The 20,063-nt window shown below is 47.5% G+C and overlaps 1 protein-coding gene across 1 annotated transcript in view; it reads left to right on the top strand.

Annotated features, from left to right (window-relative positions):
* Nucleotides 1-20,063, top strand: part of ARHGDIG (Rho GDP dissociation inhibitor gamma) — an 86,306-nt gene that overhangs the window by 50,127 nt on the left and 16,116 nt on the right. Inside the window, exon 3 of the mRNA XM_082260134.1 lies at nt 6,523-6,606. Coding sequence (XP_082116260.1) covers nt 6,523-6,606 — 84 coding nt within the window. The remainder of the gene's footprint in view (nt 1-6,522; nt 6,607-20,063) is intronic.

The following is a 20,063-nucleotide window of genomic DNA, read 5'->3' as shown; positions in this document are numbered from 1 at the left end:
ATAAGCGTATTTTGATTGGTTTGCGCAAACGTTATTGCGTCTACAAACTACGGGAAAGATTTATGTCATTTTTGTTTTTTTTTTACTAGTAATGGCGGCGATCTGCAATTTTTTGCGGGACTGCAACATTGCGGCAGACAGATCGGACCCCTAACTGACATTTTTGACACTTTTGGGGGGGACCAGTGACATTACTACAGTAATCAGTGCTAAAAATATGCACTGTTACTGTAATAATGCCATTGGCAGGGAAGGGGTTAACCCTGTGGGTGATCAAGGGGTTAAATGTGAGCCTAGGGGAGTGATTTTAACTGTGGGGGGGGGGCGTAGCTTCTGAAATGACCATAGAAACCTGTGATCCTATATAGAAGGAACACAGGGGCTCTATGATCATTCCAGGGAGAACGGCCAGCTGTGTTTACAACAGCTGACCTTTCTTATCTCTCAGCGGGGAGCGATCGCGGGTGTCAGGCGGCAATCGGAGCTGCCTGCCCGCTGCATCAGCTTCCCCGCTGACGAGCGGCGGCAATACCCCCTAGCCTCCTGTGAGCGAGCGCCATACAGTTACGGTGATTCGTGCAGGAGCGGCTGCCTGCCGCAGTACATCTGCGGTGGGTGGTCGTAAACAGGTTAAAGTGATACTAAACGCATACTGTAGCTGCTGACTTTTAATATTAGGGCACTTACCTGTCCTGGAGTCCAGCGATGTAGGCCCTGCAGTCAATGTGTTTCCGTCAGGTGCTGCTGCCGCCATTGCCGGTAAGGGAACCCGGCAGTGAAGGCTCGGCGGCTGGGAAGTAGGAGGGGGCCAAACTTCCAAGGGACGGCGTCGTCTCCCGGAAGTGGGGAAGGGTACCTGTCAAAAATGAGTACCCTCCCCCCTGAAAGGTGCCAAATGTGGCACTGGGGGGGGACGGGGACGAAACAAATGAGCAGAAGTTTCACTTTTGGGTGGAACTCCACTTTAATTTTATATTGTTCCTTCTTTCTGTATATGGATGATGGCATTGTAATTATTTTAAAAAAACAGGAAGATCCTGCGCTAAGTGGATGGTGAAAAATATTGATAATGTGAAGCAGCTGATACACTTGATCTATATAAATCAAAAAATCGTGGAAAACAAATAGTGCAGCGCTATCGTAAAAAAAAAAATATACAAACTTATGATCATGAATTGTACAAAAAAATGATAAATCACAAATAAATTGGTGCAACACTGAAATGATAAAGTGTAACCATACGTGCATAAATTGACAGTCATCCAACGTGCATATAAAGTGAAAAAAAGTCAGAAGAAAAACTTCCAGAATGAATACACAGGTCCCAGAATGGATAGTAGGTGGCGAGGAAGCTGAATTTCCAAGAAGATGTTACAGCTGGAGTACACCCGTGACAAATGTGTAAATAGGTTGCTTACCAGAAGCCACGGCCCTCAAATCAATGGTCAGGCCACACACGCTGAGATGTATTGTCTGTAAACTCCTTTCTATAGAACCCTGGGTGGGGAGTCTGTCTCCTCCAGATCCAGTATATCACAGATCCAGACACATACACATCAGATATATGGGGAAGAGACAAGGAGACCCGTAGCGTAATCCACTTTGGTGTAAGCAATAACATTTATTCAAAGTTGCACTTAAATTTAGAAGATAAAACAATCGCATCAATGAATCCTTTAAAATCCGCGGCGTCCCGCGTGTAGTGTAAAAAGCCAGGCGTCTAGGGGGCGTGGTGGTTGAGCATCAGGTACCGCCCCCTATACTGGATCTGGAGGAGACAGACTCCCTACCCAGGGTTCTATAGGAAGTTTACAGGCAATACATCTCAGCGTGTGGGTTTTGACACTTTATGGCCACTTATCACACTGCTGTTTTAGCGTAAATTATTTTTTAAAGGAAAATGATTTTATATATGTATATAGAATTGTATGCATATCAACAGCAGCTGATTTGCATAAAAGAGCTCCTGGGTTACCTGGCAAGGTGAAAGAGCATGCAGTGCCTGCTTTCCATATCTCTGACCTTTTCAGCGCTCCACTTCAGTCAGGCAAAAAGTACCCTTTGCAATGCGCCCCCCCATACTGCATGGGTGATATTCTGGTTATGTCTAGGGGAAGAAGGTGTAATACTTTCCTTGCTCAGGCAGGCTCCCTCCATCTTTGTAGGCATTCCTTCAAAGTCTCTCCTGTAAGTCACTCCAGCCATTGGGCACATTAATCACAATGCAGGACCAATAGTCCTGCAATGTGCTGGAGGACGCTAAGGGCTCCCTCACAACTTGGAGGTTCAGGGAGAAAATAGGGAGGGTGTTGCATGTGTTGGCAGCAGGGGGGAGTACGGAAAAAAGTTTTGCGGCCATCTCCTCTGTTCCTAGAAAAAATGAGCACTTTGAAAGGAACCTGTCAGAAATAAAGCATGAGAGCTTCCATTAAGGTATGTGGTCATTGTCAAACTTTCTTCTGAAATACTACACTGGAGCAAGCACGTGAATATCAGGAGTTGGGACGCCTAGTATACCAGTAATGGTTTCTGGTTGGCATCTCTGTAAGAAGTAATAAAGCAAAAATAAGGATGACCGACCTTTAAAAACCAATCAGTTAAGGTGGCAAGGTTGACCAAAGTTGAAAACCTGAATGTGCCATGGGATAATCAAAATTTAGAACAGAAAGCAAATAAAAGGGGAAGGTCGTGTCATTGTTTCAGCATCAGTCTCTTACTATGTTATCTTCATTCGGGGTTCTAGAATTCCAGGTATGGATATTTTATACCTAGGTCTATTGTTCCGTCTTGGACCAATGTATCTATGTATATACCATACCTGTCTGATGCCCCTCGAAGTTGGAAATCACTGTAGTAGACACTGCTTCTTCAGTCATCTCCACTTGCTTCCGGGTTTGCCACTCGGCACGGGTGCCATTCAGAGAATGCTTTGCATCTTCTGAAGAATGCAAAGCATTCTTTGAATGGACAAGGTGGCAGGGCAGTGATGGCACTCTCTTCACTTCATCCAGTCAGAGAACACTTTGCATACATTCAGGAAATCCTAAGCATTTTCTGAATGGCTCCAGTGCTAAACAGCCGTCCTCCTGTGTTCAAAATGCAGCCGGGCAGCTGCTCTTCACAGGACCCAGAAGTGGAGATCATCGGGAGTGGTAGTATCTACTACTGTGATTTCCAGCTTTGAGTATTCTAGTTTGTGACCTCATGTGCTCCTTTTTTCTTTTTCTTTAATCTTTTCCTTATTTTGTGTGCCATGATTGAGCCCCACCCCCACATCTGTATCCTCGCTTTATCAGCTTTGACTTGACATTCCCCTTGAGATGAAATACGCTTTCTTCCAGAACAATATGTCCTAGTTCTCTATGGAAATTGTGCTAGACTGTTCCTGGACGGTTCTGAAGCCAGCATAAGAAAATATGTGGGTTAAATCAAATTGTTCCTGGAAACATTTTACCACACTGAATTACCTGTACACGTATATTGGCATCATTTTTATCTCCCTTTTTATATATCCTAGATTTGGTTTGCTTTTGCAGCTGCCTCTTGGCATTGAGTGGTGAGGCTGAAGTCAATGTGCTATCCGCAGGGTAGAAACAGAGCTGGAAATATCCTTGAAGAAGTGATCTCACTTCCATTGTGTCTAATGTATTCTGTTTTTCAGGGCCCGAAGTATATGTAGTACTTTCTTTCATCCTCCTAAGTGCTATCTAAGCCAAGCTGTAAGGTCGGACAGGGCGCTGCTCCTCCACCCACAGCCGCCTGACAACGCAGCTGGCAAAGAGACGGCTGATTTCAAAGACTGAATGTGCCCGCCTGCTTGGAATGTTTTAGCTGACAAGCCTCCTTCTTCAGCATTCCTTGTGAGATGTTTGTCTCGGGCAAGTGCTTGGAGATAGAGAAAAGTGCATCTCTCTGCTAGCTGCGTTATCGGATGTCAGTGGAGGGAGGAGAGGGGTACCTTGTCTGACTTCACTACCAGCTTTAGACAACACACAAGAAGATGGGATGAATGACTACATATACATTGTCCCCTGGGAAACGGAACACAAAAAAAGAATGACGTGAAATGTTTTCTTCAAAGCTTTTGGATTTAGAGTCCATTCACACTGCCGCGACTTGTGAGGCGACTTGGGTGCCCTCAAGTTGCCCCAACTCGCTTGACATAACAAAAGCAATGTTAATCAATGAGTGCCGTCTTAATTGGCACTACTGAAGTCGCTCCGACTTCTGAAAAGGGTCCTGTACTACTTTGAGGCGACTTGTATCCGACTTGTCCCATAGACTTCAATGGGAGTCGCCTCCTTATCTTATTTGAAGCGACTTGTGATCCGACTTTCCATTAAAATGGTCCTGAACCAGAAAAAAAGATAATTTTTCTTAGAATTTTTAGTAGCACAGGGATATGGCTCCGCTCCACCTGGGCGTTTTTGTTGAAGGCATTTATCGGGCATTTTTTGGGCGTCTTTGGAGGCAGGCATGACTTTTTTTTGGATTTGGTGTCTGGGGGGGTCTAAAAAGTGTACCTGTGAAGTTTCAGCTCTGTAGCATGTCCAGAACCAGAAAAGAAAAAAAATTTCTTAGAATTTTTAGTAGCACAGCGATATGGCTCCGCTCCACCTGGGCGTTTTTGTTGCAGGCATTTATCGGGCATTTTTTGGGCGTCTTTGGAGGCAGGCATGACTTTTTTTGGATTTAGTGTCTGCCCGATAAACGCCTGCAACAAAAACGCCCAGGTGGAGTGGAGCCCCATCCCTGTGCTACTAAAAATTCTAAGAAAAATTATCTTTTTTTTTCTGGTTCTGGACATGCTACAGAGCTGAAACTTCACAGGTACACTTTTTAGACCCCCCAGACACTAAATCCAAAAAAAGTCATGCCTGCCTCCAAAGACTCCCAATAAATGCCTGCAACAAAAACGCCCAGGTGGAGCAGAGCCATATCCCTGTGCTACTAAAAATTCTAAGAAATATTATCTTTTTTCTGGTTCTGGACATGCTACAGAGCTGAAACTTCACAGGTACACTTTTTAGACCCCCTAGACACTAAATCCAAAGAAATCTAATTTTTTCTTTTTCAATAATTTTTTCAATAATTGGCTCTCTATCAAAAACGACAATTTTTTAACAACTTTTTTGGTGTGATTGAGCATGACCCAGAACCATCATATTCTGATTGGCCAAATACAAAGTCGTCTATCATACAAGTCGCGCTGAAAGTCGCACTAACAAAGTCGCCCCTTATGAGGCGACTTTCTGGTTGCGGCAGTGTGAATGGGGTCTTAAGGGTTCCATGAATACTCAGCTGTGATTGTGTGTTTGTTTTTGTTACTAAATCTTTAGTGCATTCAATGTCCAGAGATCACCTTGTAGTGACTACACCAGTTCATAGATGTGTATGAACAATATTGGTGGGGCAGAATGGAACTCAAAACAACAAGAGAAATACAGGGTTGTGTATAGTTCAAAAAAGCGTGAAACTTTCATAAAGCGGCGCTTCCCCCCAAAAGGGGAAGTTCTGCTTTAAGGCCTCCTCCCCTGCTCCTGTTTCTAAAGTGGATATTTTGGGGAGGGGGTATCTGATTTTGGACAGGTACCGCTGCCACTTCCGCTCTGATTACCTAGGCCAGGGGTCTCCAAACTGCAGCCCTTTGCTAGCTTTTATTAGGCCATTGGGGCATTGTTTCTTCCAATGATTTGAAGCACTTTCCTTTCCCCTGGCACCAACAGTGGGGCACAATTTCTTCCACTGATTACAATAATGGGGAACTATTATTCCTACTACTGACCACCAATACTGAGGCCATGTTTATTTCGACTAATGCTGGGACTGGGACATTTTCTACCCCCACTGGCCAGAATCTGGGCCCCCTGAAGTCCCTGGAGATTAAACTGGCCCTTTTGTTTAGAAAGTTTGGAAACCCCTGGCCTTGGTGATTGGACGGGGAAGTTCTCCACCCGCTCCCCACAGTCTTCTGAGACACGTGACAGGTCCCAGAAGACTGCAGGACTATTCACAATGCAATGCGCAGTGGGCTCCCAACCCTGAAGCCATAAGCGGTCACAACCAGGTGTCCACAGTTAAGGTGTCAGGGACAGCCGAGAGGTGGTGAACACAGCTCGGGTGAGTCCAGCGCTGGATCGTGCGACGGTTACATTTGTGTTTTTAGGTAGTTTTTGTAGCTGTTGACTTTTAATTTTTACATAGTAGACTGGAGCTCTTCTTTAATCTTGGTCTTTGGCCTTGGTCTACAGTTAAAGGATATTTGTACCCAACATTTTTTAACAACTGGTAACAGCTAGGAGGGGTATTCCCCTTACTTTGGAGAGATTTCCTTTCACTTCCTGTTGTGTTTCTGGAACAGGAAGTGAAATCTCCCCAGTAAGGATGAGGGTTTCAACCATTCCTTACTGTATGCAAAAAAAAAAGTTTGGTTAATACAGTATATATGGTATGCAGATCTATAATTTGTGTATATTACTGTTGTGGAGCTTCTCTTATTATTACTTTTTAATTTTGTCTTAGATCCTAATGCCCCCAACGTGCAAGTACTTGGGATGGAGTTGGTGTGTACTGAGGCTCCGGCACCCATCAAAATGGAATTGGCAGGTAAAAAGACTTTTCCAAAAATATATTGATCACTCTTGTTAAATGACATCAGCCAATTCAATATTTTAATTTTGTAATGTAACCTAGAAAAACAGCTTGAATCTGATTGGTTAGTATGGGGAGCGAATATCTCTCCATTACTTGAGTATTGGGCTTAATGCAGGATATCTAGTCACATGTAAAAAATGTCATTAATTATTTTCGCTCCAGTCCAATGTTGGCCATACATGTGGTAACATTTAGGTACATTGAACCAGATTTCAATTACAAAGAAAAGCAACATGCCCTCTCAGTAGTTTTCCAAAATCCATAAAAACTCTTGCATAGATCACCACCTTTATCCATACATCTAGAAAGTTGGATGTTTCCTAAATTTTTTTAGATGGGTCTTACTAGGTTTTTCTTTAGGTTTTTATGGTAACATTAAAATTGTGGTTTGCTAATTTAATGCCTCTAAAAAGCCTGTTAAATTACCATTTATTGGACTTTAGACCTTGGGCAGACAACCTTGGCACTCCAGCTTTTGTTGAACTACAAATCCCATTGCAGAACTCTAACAGCCACAGGTATGACTCCCAGAGGCAGGACCATGATGGGATTTGTAGTTTCGTGCAGGGATTGGTTAACCCCTCCTTAAGAATCCTAATGTTCCTGAAAAATAAATCAAAAGCAGTCAAAAAGAATTCCAGAAATACTGTAAGTCATTTCTTGCAGTCGAGTGGAATGGTCAAGCTAAAATATGCAGGGCCAATTAACTGCAGCCGACTGCATGCAGTGTTACTAAAAAAATATGATCTATTACATGTTATTACAACACCTGTAAACTTCCAAATGTATACTGTATGTAAACCTAACTAATGGATTTCTTATTTTTCTTTCACTTTTTGGTGTGTTTAAATAATTTAAAGTGTTTTGGTTGATCTGTTAGAAAAAAAAAAATGCACAAAAAAATACCCGTTGATTGTCCCAGGAGATTTGTCAGCGGATCCCTTTCTCTAAAGAGATCTGATAATACATTGCTTCTGCTACAATGCAGTTATCAGCCCTGACCAGTTCAGGACTTACTATGGTGGCCATAAGAATTTTGGTGGTCCGCTCTCTAGCCTTGGACTATCTTATATATTGCCTCCTCTCTAGCCTTGTAGCACTATAGATGGTCAGCTTTTTTACTTTGTAGTACTGATTGGTTAGCTAGCCTTGGAATACTATTAGTCAGCTCTCTTGCCTTGGAGTACTATGATTGGTCAGCTCTCTTGCCTTGGAGTATTATGATTGGTCAGCTCTCTTGCCTTGGAGTATTATGATTGGTCAGCTCTCTTGCCTTGGAGTATTATGATTGATCAGTTCTCTTGCCTTGGAGTATTATGATTGATCAGTTCTCTTGCCTTGGAGTATTATGATTGGTCAGCTCTCTTGCCTTGGAGTATTATGATTGATCAGTTCTCTTGTCTTGGAGCACTATAGTTAGTCAGTGCTCTTGCCTCCGAGCACTGAGTGGTCAGCTCTTTTGCCCTGGAGAACTATTATTGGTCAGCTCTCTTACCTTAGAGTACTATGATTGGTCAGCTCTCTTGCCTTGGAGTATTATGATTGGATAGTTCTCTTGTCTTGCAGTTTTATAATTGGTCAGCACTCTTGTCTTGGAGCACTATAGTTGGTTAGTGCTCTTGCCTCCGAGCACTATGGGTGGTCAGCTCTTTTGCCTAGGATAACTATGATTGGTCACCTTTTATTGTCTTTGAGCACTATAGCTGGTCCACTTCCTTACCTTAAAGCACTAAAGTCATGAGTTTAAATACCTTCATGGTGTTTTTCTGTGGGACCCCCTCTGGGAGATTTTGGTTTCCTCCACCAATTCCAACGCCAGCTACTTGGCGTTGCAACGCATTGACTACAATGTGTCGGAGATTAGTTTGTGCACCTGATGGACTGCAGACAGATGTAATCTGTTCGTTAACCAGGAGTAGTGTTTTTTTCAGAGTACATTTTTGGTTTCAAATTTTAGGTTTGAGGTTTCGAATCACAAGACTCACCCAGAAATTATGAATTTAAAAACCAACGACTACCAACCGGCTGAATAACATTTGCTGTTGAAATTTACTAAATGTTAGGAACATGTACCTTATTAATCACTTAAGGACCAAGCCTATTTCTGACATGTTTTCAAGTTAAAATCTGTATTTTTATGCTGGAAAATTACTTAGAACCCCCAGACATATTATATTATTATAATTTTTTTTAACAAAGACTGGAGAAAAAAATGGCGGTTGTTGCAATATTTTTTGTCACGCGATATTTGTGCAGCAATTTTTCAAACAAAATTTTTTGGGAAAAAATACAATTCACTGAATTTAGAGAAAACTAAACAATAAAGTTAGCCCAATTTTTTGTATATTGTGAAAGATGTCACGCCGAGTAAATAGATACCCAACGTTACCGTTTTGAGATTACGCACACACGTAGAATGGTGACAAACTACGGTACTTAAAAAATCTCCATTGGCGACGCTTTAAAAAATGTTAACAGTTTAAAGTTAGAGGGGACCTTTTTTTAGAATTATAACAGCTGAGCGGCTGCTGAGCTGCATCGACTGTTATCTGCTAAAAGCCGATCGCCGGCTCTAAGGAAAAACGGTACAGAGTTGATGCCTGCAGCTGCAGGCATCATCCCGCTACAACCACTTCTGCAAGCTGACGTACAGGTGCTTAAACACAGATGTTGACTGTATATATAAAAAAAAGTGCTTTATTCTCTGTTGGAGTGATTTCATTAATAAATACAGGCATACCCCACTTTTAAGTACACAATGGGACCAGAGCATGTATGTAAAATGAAAATGTACTTAAAGTGAAGCAATACCTTTTTTCATTTCTCAATGCATGTAAATACACTAGCTCCATAGGAAATATTGGTCAGCTTGACATGGCATTGCTCCCAAACCATGTGAAAAGGAAAGGCTTGGGGAGCATGTTAAGGGGATCCAGGACTATGACATAGTAGATTACCTAGGCAAGCTGGCCAGCCACAAACATGATATGTTGTAGTCCTGGGCCCCCTCTCGGTGCTCCCTAAGTTTGGTATCCCTGTCACTTATGGTTTGGGAGCAGTGCCATGTCAAGCGGACCAAGATTTCCTATAGACGCCAATGTTAAAAACCGGGAGTAGTGTCCTGCCAAGCTGAACAAGCTGTGTCCTTACTCGCGAGTGTACTTAAAGTGAGTGTACTTAAAGCGGGGTATGCCTGTACTACTCCTAAAACACACTATATAACCAAAAGTATTGGGACACCTGCCTTTACACGCACATGAACTTTAATGGCATACCAGTCTTAGTCCGTAGGGTTCAATATTAAGTTGGCCCACCCTTTGCAGCTATAACAGCTTCAACTCTTCTGGAAAGGCTGTCCGCAAGGTTTTGGAGTGTCTATGTGAATGTTTGACCATTCTTCCAGAACATTTGTGAGGTCAGGCACTGATGTTGGACGAGAATGCCTGGCTCACAGTCTCCACTCTAATTCATCCCAAAGGTGTTCTATGGGGATGAGGTCAGGACTCTTTGCAGGCCAGTCAAGTTCCTCCCCCCCCCCCAAACGTGCTCATCCATGTCTTTATGGACCTTGCTTTGTGCACTGGTGGGCAGTCATGTTGGAACAGAAAGGGGCCACCCCCAAACTGTTACAAAGTTGGGAGCATGAAATTGTCCAAAATGTCTTGGTATGCTGATGCCTTAAGAGTTCCCTTTAATGGAACTAAGTGGCCAAGCCAAACCCCTGAAAGACAATCCCACACCATAATCCCCCCTTCACCAAATGATTTGGACCAGTGCACAATTTCAGAATTCTTTTATAGCTGCAAAGGGTGGGCCAACGCAATATTAAACCCTAGGGACTAAGACTGGGATGTCATTAAAGTTCATGTGTGTGTAAAGGCAGGTGTCCCAATACTTTTCGTAATACAGTGTATTTTATGAAAAATATTGAGGACTTAAAATACCCGTAGATCTAAACCCAACAAAAATATAATTGTTTGCAGCTGATCAGTCCTTAGATGTGGTGACTGTTTTTAATTTACCTTAGCTCTGGATGCAGCCATGATTGTCTACCTTTTTGTTTTTCTCATAAAATAGTGGATAAATGGGACTAGTAGTCTACACAGTCAAGATAAGATTCAGCACGCTCGCAGCTCATTCACACTGCCTACAGCTCTGGAACTGTCTGCCGGTACAGACAGAGCAGTAGACAGTGTGTGCAGGAGCATGGCAATGCACCCGCAATCCCCTGATCTAAGGGTGAAATACTCTGCAGGCTCCAGTGAAAATAATAATTGCATGTATCTCTTTCATGTATCTCTTTGCATGTATCTCGTTCATTGATGGACACAGCTCTGATCTTCTTAACCATTGGGTTATACTGCTCCCTAAAGTCTGACTATGCCTATGGGCAGTCCCGGGGGTATATTCCCTCTCTCTGCTATAGGTATTCAGTTTTTTTTTTCTCCTGCCTAGTCAGGAGAAGGAACCTAGATCCTTGCTGGGATCTCTGGTCCTGGCAGTTTTTTCTTATTAGATAGAAATGTTTCCCTGTTTTCTGGTGAGATCTTCAATCAACGGCTGGATAATCTAGATCCATTGCACACCCCAGTCTGGCCAGCGAGCGCGCGCGGATCTCAGCTCCACCAGGCGGGGACTGGCCTACGAGTTAAACGCCTCACAAGGTTGCATACGACCGGGTCTGGGCCCGAGTCAGTGTTCCTCCTGGCTGACAGCCCCCCATTTTGATGGAGAAGGGGTTCTGTCTGGAGCGGTGCCCATCTGGTTCCTGGTATGGAAGAGTAGCTGTCCCCCCCCCTCTCCCCCTGGATGGTTGTGGGGTGGACGTGGGCCCCTACTTGGGATGATCGGACTCCCGGGTTCCCCTCCTTCCTGTCAGGCACCCCCCTTTATCTGTCCCTCTACTCTACCCCCCCCCCCCCAATTCCGCTTATGCTGGGACTGTGTGTGTGGTTTGGGCCACCTCCTGGGTAGGGGGCAGAGAGCTATGCTGGTGATGGGCTGTGGGGGGGTTGTACTTGGTGGGAGCTCCTGCCAGGACCCTCTGTCCTGCCTGGGCCTGTCCTTGAGGCCTAGGGATCCCTCCTGGTGCTGCCATTTTCTTGTAGCCTATGTGCGCTCAATGCATGGTGGCCATGTTTGTGTAGTCCGGCGGCCATTTTGTGGTGGCTTGCCATTGAAACTAGCGGCAGCCATGACTGTGGAGCCCCGTGGGCTGTGATTTCGGCGGTAGGAGTCCCTCCTCGTCTCCTGGTGCTGACTCCTGGATCTTTCACTTCCTGATCGCCGCGTGTGGAGTACAGATTTTCCTGTTGGCTGCAGTTGCCTGTTTCTGCTGGGTGGTGAGTCTGGTGGGGTCCTCTCCCTCCTCCGCTGAGGATCGCATTGGTGCTTTGTGCCTGCTGACTGGGTGGTGCTGTGAGCATGGTGGGGGTTGTCCTTTTGCAGTGTTTTACACTTTTTGTGGGGCCCCCCTGGTGACTCATGGGGTATTTGGAGCACATCTCCCCACCTGATCCCCTCTGAGGCTGCTGGACCCTCCAAATCCTAAACATCCATCGATGCACTGTTGGCGGTTCTGGAGTCCTTTGTGTCCCATGTGGAGGTAGTTTTTGGGGCGACGGGCTAACGAAAAAGCGCCCCCTGCCTCAGCTGTCTCATCAGATCCTGAATCTGATTCGGCTGCCACGTACGTGGGTCACCCAGTTGGGTCTGCAAATACGTGCCCAGAATCCTCAGATAGTGAGGACGATTCCTCCACATCTGCAATCGCGCATGAAAAGGCGCTGGTGGAAGCACTGATTGTATCTGTGCGTGAGACGATTGGCTGTTGAACACCAGGTGCTGATGGGTAGAGGTTCGTCTGTGATTCCAAAGCTGTTAAAAGCAAGAAAATCTACTTCTAGGAAGATCTACCATCGTACGTGGAAGTCGTACATTGTGTGGTTTGAGCCTCTGGGGATTCATCCTCACTTTTTCTCGGTGGCTCGGATCTTTAGCTCGGGGGTTGGCCTTAGCGGTCTTCTTTCAACAGGCTTTGGCCACGTACCTTTCTTCAGGGAGTTAGGCACTTAGCCCCTCCAGTGCGGTCACCGTTGCCACCTGGGACCTTCATTTAGTGCTCTCAGTCCTCCAGAAGCCTCCTTTTGAGAATCTTTGGAAGATTCCCCTGCTTTCTTTGTCCCAGAAGGTGGCCATCACCTCTGAATGCAGGGTGTCGGAATTGGCGGCGTTATCCTGTCATTCACTTTACTTGGTGGTTCGCAGAGATAAGGTGGTTCTTCATCCCTGTCCATCGTTCCTTGCAAAGGTTGTCTCTGATTTTCATTTGAACGAAGACATTGTGTTGCCTTCCCTGTGTCCCAGGGCAAAACATCCAAAGGAAATTCTGAAGCGCAGTGTTTTTTCTGCTTTTACACATATCCAAAGGAAATTGCTTTGAATGCTTTGGATGTGGTCCGGGCGATTAGGGTGTACCTGGCAGCTACGGAGTCTTTTAGAAAATCAGACTCGCTGTTTGTGCTTACGGATAGACCTCAGAAAGGGTTGTCCGCTTCCTCTGCGACCATTTCCAGATGGATCAGACAGATGGTGATTCAGACCTATTCCATCAAGGGTCAGTTCCTCCTTTCCCTGTCAAGGCGCACTCTATTCGGGCGCTCAGTGAGCCTTCCGCCATCAGGCATCAGTGATGCAGGTTTGTAAGGCGGCCAGCTGGTCGTCTGTGCACACTTTCACAAAGTTCTATAAAGTTGATGTGTTGGTATCTGCGCATGCTTCTTTTGGCCACAAGGTTTTCCAGGCTGCTGTTTAGAGGACCTGGCCCTCTTTGAGGGTGTATTGTTTTTTCAGGTGAGTTCCAGGAGTTTTAAGCTCCTGTTTACTTGGTTGGCTATAGTTTGCCTTAGGAATTTCTATTTTGCTGTTCCCACCCCTCATGTTTAACACTGCTTTGAGACGTCCCAGTGGTTAAGAAGATCAGGAGCTGTGTTCGTCAATGAACGAAAGAGAAAATGGGATTTCTCTTACGTCCTCCGACAGTCGCCGCCTCCTAAGTCATCACTGTTGGGTATTGACTTCCGCTCTGCAGGAGTAGCTAGGCATATAGACTTAGTCAAAAACAAAAGGCATTTGCATATACACACCCATGGGGGCTGTCCCACTTAGTCAATACCCCCCTGCAGTGACCACTCCCAACTCAGTTTTAATCTGCCTAGCGTCGGGAGTAGTTAGGCTTCCCTGTGCTGGGGCTACAGTCTCAGCCTATCTAATCTTTTATTTGATTTTCTTTGAAAATTTCAGTTTTTTCTTACTTTACTAGCTGTTTATTTTGTCAGCTTTAGTTTTAGTCGACTCTTCGGAAGAAGATGGATTCATGCGGTGCTGGGATTCGGACTGGCCGCCCTGGGTCTCCAGGGCAGAGGGTCAGATGGACCCCCAGCCCGCCATCGAGCGTTCAGCTATGGTTTGCCCTGGCATTATGAACGACCCATCCCTGCTCGCTGCAGGGATGCAGCCGTGAGGTGGCTACCTCACTGGACACATCTGCGATGCTGCAGTGCAATGTCCCTGGCTAACGGCATTCCCTGTCGCATGAGGACAGCGGCTTTCCGTTTCTGAGAGGCTCCCCACGCCATCTGGTACAGGTAAATACTTCTGTGTGGGGCCTCTGTATGGGGTGGCAGTCTGTGTTGCTGTGTGTTTTCCCATGTCTGTGCCTGTGCGACTCCCTGATGCGATCCCTGCGGGGATCACTTGTACATGCGCTGCGGTGCTGTGTGTTTTTGGGGGCCCGCTTCCCTGTATCACTTTAGTGCTTGGGGTGCAGACTGTGTTTTGCGGCGACCGCAGCGGGGGAAAAACGCGCGGTCCACCATTTTAACTATGGGCAAACATGTTTGGCTTCTCTATGGGCAATGCTACATGCTGTTTTGGCGCCATCTGCCGCCATTTTGCGGTTGCCGAACAATCGTTTCGACCGCATGTTCGGCGGCCATTTTGGCGGAGCCTTCCATGCATTCCTATGGGGCAGACATTTTCCCTGGGTCAGGCAGCCTATAAGTTCAGCCTACTTCAGCAGCACTTCCTCTTCCTCTGACACAGACATCGGTGGCAACACTCTGCGGAGCTCTGCATGTTATCGCTCTCAATATTTTCCTGTATTGTCGCTTCTGGCTCAGTTTTTTCTTCTCCTGTTTGGGGGTCTTTTGTAGCTGTAGCGGTGGGCTGCGCACTCCGCAGCGATCTTAAAGGGGCAGTTTAAATTTTTGCACTGTTCTTCTTTTTTTTCCTCACATTGGGCAATGGATTCTCAGGATAGCAAATTCCCCCCAGCTCTAGTGGGGGTCCCCAGTTCTCCTGTGGCCCCTCTGAGTCCTGATTTGGCCGCTGTAGTGGCAACTTTGGTGTCCAATATGGAAATGCTGATGGCTGAACGTGCTGCAAGAAAGAGGCCCAGATTCTCTATCTCCTCTGATTCAGATGGTGATATGGCTGCTGCTGCGAGCATGCCCTTTTCAGGGTCCCGCTCATCCTTGGACCCGCTGGGGTCTGAGGGGGAGGCAGAGGTGGAAGGGGTTGATACCTCCTCCCCGGGGTCGCCTGAAGAGCGGGCGACCATGGATGAATTAATTGTTTCTGTTAAGGAAACACTGCATTTGGAGGATGAGCCCAGTCCTCCGGGCGTGGTGTCCTCATTTGGGACGCACAGGACCCGCAAGTCGGCGCAGGTTTTTCCCTGTCCCGCTGAGTTTCATTACACTGTTAATGAAATGTGGCGCACTTTAAAACGTCCATTCGTGGTGCCTAGTCGGTTCAAATTGCTTTATCCCTTTGCACCGGCTACGGATTCGCGATGGTGTGTGCCCCCACAGGTGGATCACACTGTGGCCGTGTTGAACAAGGCTACCTTGATTCCTACGGAGGATTCCCCGGTTTTCCGGGATCCCACGGACCGGCGGTTGGAGTCTCTGGCCCGCCATTCCTATATGGTGACGGGCTCGTTGCTCAAACCCGTTTTCGCGTCCGTGTTGGTGGCTCAGGCGGTTGCTGATTGGACTAAGGTCCTTAGGAGCAACCTCGTGTCTGATGATGTTCCGCCTGCCCAGCTGGAGATGGTGGATCAAATCCACCAAGGAATCCTGTATCTGTGTGATGCGGCCTTAAATGAGGCCCCCTTAGTAGCGCGCCTGTCTAGTGTCTCGGTACTTAACCGGCGACTGATATGGCTGAAGAGCTGGTCGGCTGACCAGTCCTCGCAGAAAACAGTTGCTGATTTTCCCTATGCTGGTTCTCGCCTTTTTGGCGAGGCGTTGGATACCCTGGTGAAAGGCGTCACGGGGGGCAAGAGCACCATGCTGCCCCAGAACCCGAAGAACAAGTCTTTTCGGGGCAAGCGGGGTTCTGCGCCTAGATCCAATCAGGGGTCCTTTCGTGCCTTTCGGAACCAATCCAAGGGCAAGCCCTTCAAAACCCAGGGCAGCCAGAAGAAGCCCTGGGCGGGTAAGCAGAAGTCCGGCACTGCCGGCACGGCAGGCCAATCCGCCTCTGCCTGAAGGGGCGCCCTCACCCGTTTCAGGGGTGGGGGGACGTTTGCGCGGTTTCCTCCAACCTTGGCTGCTCCGGATCTCGGACAGGTGGGTTCAGGAAATAATTTGATCGGGGTACAAGATCGAATTCCTTTCCCGGCCGGCGGACAGATTCTTTCCCTCAAATCTTCATTTGCCTCTGGGGCGTCTGCAGGACCTGCACCGAGCGGTTCAGGACCTTCTTGCTCAGGGGGTGATTGTCCCGGTGCCTCATCGGGACAGGTTTCGGGGGTTTTATTCCAATCTGTTCACTGTGCCCAGAAAGGAGGGCAAAGTGCGTCCTATTCTGGACCTGAAAGCGCTGAACCGCTTTGTGCGCGTTCGGAAATTCCGTATGGAGTCTCTCCGCTCGGTGGTGGCTTCTCTGAGCCCAGGGGAATTCCTGACTTCGATAGATCTCAAGGATGCATACCTGCACATCTCCATTTTCGAGGGTCATCAGTTTGTGGCGTTACCTTTCGGTCTCGCTTCACCACCAAGGGTTTTTACCAAAGTGTTGGCGCCGGTTCTGGGCCTGCTGAGGGCTCAGGGCATTGCGGTCTTGGGATACCTGGATGATCTACTTTAGAGATCGCTTGTCAGCCAGGACCTAGTGCGCGATCTGTCCACCACGGTGCAGACACTCCAGGAATTCGGATGGACCATCAACGTTCACAAATCGACGTTGTCTCCATCGGTTCGTCTTCCCTATCTTGGAATGATTCTGGACTCTGCTCAGGCAAAGGTGTTCTTGCCGGAGGAAAAGCTCCGGACCTTGCAGGACGAGCTCAGGTCTCTCAGGGACAATCCGTCCTCGTCACTCAGGGCCTGTATGCGGGGCCTGGGGTTGATGGTGTCGGCCTTCGAGGCGATACCCTTTGCTCAGTTTCACACGTGGGTTCTCCAGGCAGAGATCCTGGACAGGTGGGACAGACTGCCTCAGTCTCTGGATCGGAGTGTCTCATTGACTCGTCAGACCAGATTGGCTCTTCTGTGGTGGCTCCAGTCCCCATCGGTGGCGGAGGGCAAGTCCTTCCGTCCGTTGGTATGGACGGTGATTACCACGGATGCCAGCCTGTCGGGCTGGGGTGGGGTCCTGGGCAACCTGTCTGCCCAGGGCACTTGGTCGGAGGAGGAATCCTCCCGATAAATGTGCTGGAATTGCGAGCGATAAAACTCTGTCTCTTCCAGTGGTCGGGCCGTCTTCGGGGTCATCCTGTCCGGGTACAGACGGACAATGCTACCGCGGTGGCTTACATCAACCACCGGGGGGGGCACCAGGAGTGCTCGGGCTGCCCGGGAGGTGACCGACATTCTGTCTTGGGCCTAGACTCATGTCCCGGCGATCTCAGCAGTTCACATTCCGGGTGTGGAGAATTGGCAGGCCGACTATCTGAGCCGCCAGACCCTGGACCAGGGGGAATGGTCCCTACACCCGGAGGTCTTCCAAATGCTGTGTGCGAAGTGGGGCTCCCCGGATGTGGATCTGTTCGCATCTCGGCTAAACCGAAAGATGGAAAGGTTCGTGGCAAGAACGCGCGATCCGCTGGCGGACTCCTCGGATGCGTTAGTGACCTCTTGGCATCAGTATCGTCTGATGTATGCCTTTCCTTCGATTCAGTTGCTGTCCAGGTTCCTCCGCAGGTTAACCTCGGAACCGCACCTGGTGATTCTGGTGGCGCCGGACTGGCCACGCCGGTCCTGGTACGCCGACGTTGTTCACCTGGCAGTGGCGACTGCCAATGCGGGAAGATCTGCTGTCTCAGGGACCGATCTTCCATCCTGCTTTACAGTCGCTGGCTTTAACGGCCTGGCTGTTGAGACCCAGGTCCTGAGGGACAAGGGTCTCTCCCCTGATATTATCCCTACTCTAATCAAGGCTAGGAAAACCTCCTCTGGTAAAATATTTTACCGTACCTGGAAAGCTTATTTCGCCTGGTGTGAGTCAAAGGGGTTCTCCCCTCGTTCTTACTCGATGTCGAGAGTGTTGGCTTTCCTCCAGTCTGGAATGGACCAGCGCCTGGCGCTGGCCACGATCAAGGGCCAGGTGTCTGCACTGGCTATCCTTTTCCAACGCCCTGTGGCGTCTCATTCCTTGATTCGCACCTTCATTCAAGGTGTGCGTCATTTGGCTCCTCCCAGGAAGGAGCCTTTACCTCCATGGGACTTGAACTTGGTTCTGTCCGTGTTACAGCGTGCTCCCTTTGAAATCATCAGGGAGATATCGTTGCCTCTGCTGTCAAAAAAGGTTGCCTTTTTAGTGGCGATCACTTCGGCTCGCAGAGTGTCGGAGCTGGCGGCGTTGTCTTGCCGCTCCCCTTACTTGATAATTCACAAGGATAAGGTGGTTTTGCGACCACCCCCGTCCTTTCTTCCCAAGGTGATCACTGAGTTCCACCTTAATGAGGACATTGTCCTGCCTTCGCTTTGTACGAAGCCTAAGCATCCCAAGGAGGTTGCATTGCATTCCTTGGATGTTGTCAGCGCGATCAGGGTTTACCTGTCGTCTACGGAGTCCTTTCGGAAAACGGATTCCCTCTTTGTCCTTCCTGAGGGATCTCGGAAGGGCATGGCTGCGTCTGCAGCAACCATTGCCAAATGGATCAGACAGACCATTGAACAGGCTTATGCTTTGAAGGAACGGGTTCCACCCTTCCCTGTTAAGGCGCACTCTACCAGATCTTTGAGTGCGTCCTGGGCCTATTGGCATCGGGCCTCGGTGGCCCAGGTGTGCAAGGCTGCGACTTGGTCGTCGGTGCACACCTTTTCTAAATTCTACAAAGTAGATGTTCTGGCATCAGCTGATGCTTCCTTTGGCCGCAAGGTTCTCAGTGCGGCAGTGCCATGAAGGACCCTTGTTTGTTCATGGGTCCCTGGCTGTTGGTATTTGCTTTCCTGGGCTGTTGCTCCTGTTGAGCATTGTTTTTTTATGTTGCCCAGAAGGTTCTCTTACGGTGCATGTAAGATTCCTTTCTCTGATGTGGGTACTGCGTTGCCTTTTCTACGGTTGCGTCTCCCACCCCTCATGTCTATACTGCTTTGGGACATCCCAACAGTGATGACTTAGAGGATAGCGGCGACTGTCGGAGGACGTAAGAGAAAACTGAATTTTTGTAAAATCTTACCTGTAAAATTCCTTTCTCTGAGTCCTCCGACAGTCACCGCCCCCGCCCCTCTTTTGGGGTTCTTATTACCTACTGCTATGCTACCAAACTGAGTTGGGAGTGGTCACTGCAGGGGGGTATTGACCAGATGGGACAGCCCCCATCCCATGGGTGTGTATATGCAAATGCCTTTTGTTTTTAACTAAGTCTATATGGCTAGCTACTCCTGCAGAGCGGAAGTCAATACCCAACAGTGATGACTTCGAGGATGGCGGCGATTGTCGGAGGACTCAGAGAAAGGAATTTTACAGGTAAGATTTTACAAAAATTCAGTTTTTTTTTTTCCTCTGCAAATCTACATGTGGATTTATTTATTTATTTTTCACAACAATGTGCTTCGCCTTTAACAGGGAGCAACGTGGACACTTCTGGCATGATCAACAAATATTTGCTGAAAATGTTCTTAGCCTGAAAGTCGAAATTAACCCTTTCACTGCCAGGTCCTTACGCCGTACGGACCTCATTTTTCCCTCTGCTATAGGCTCATGGTCACTTCAATGACCATAAACTTACAACAGAATTGTTCAGCTGATCAGTTTTCACGTAAAATATACCCTATCCCCCACCCTCATGCTGCCTCTCCACCTCCCACCGCTCCCTTTCATCTAAAAAATGCTCCCCCCCCCCACTCTCCTTTCATATCCCCTTTATTTGATCTGTACCGGCCCCTGCATCTCCA

This window comes from Pelophylax lessonae (assembly GCF_965119305.1).
Source record: "Pelophylax lessonae genome assembly, chromosome: 6".
NCBI lineage: Eukaryota > Metazoa > Chordata > Amphibia > Anura > Ranidae > Pelophylax > Pelophylax lessonae.
The sequence above is the reverse complement of the archived record's forward strand: the minus strand, read 5'-3'. Positions and strand labels throughout refer to the sequence as shown.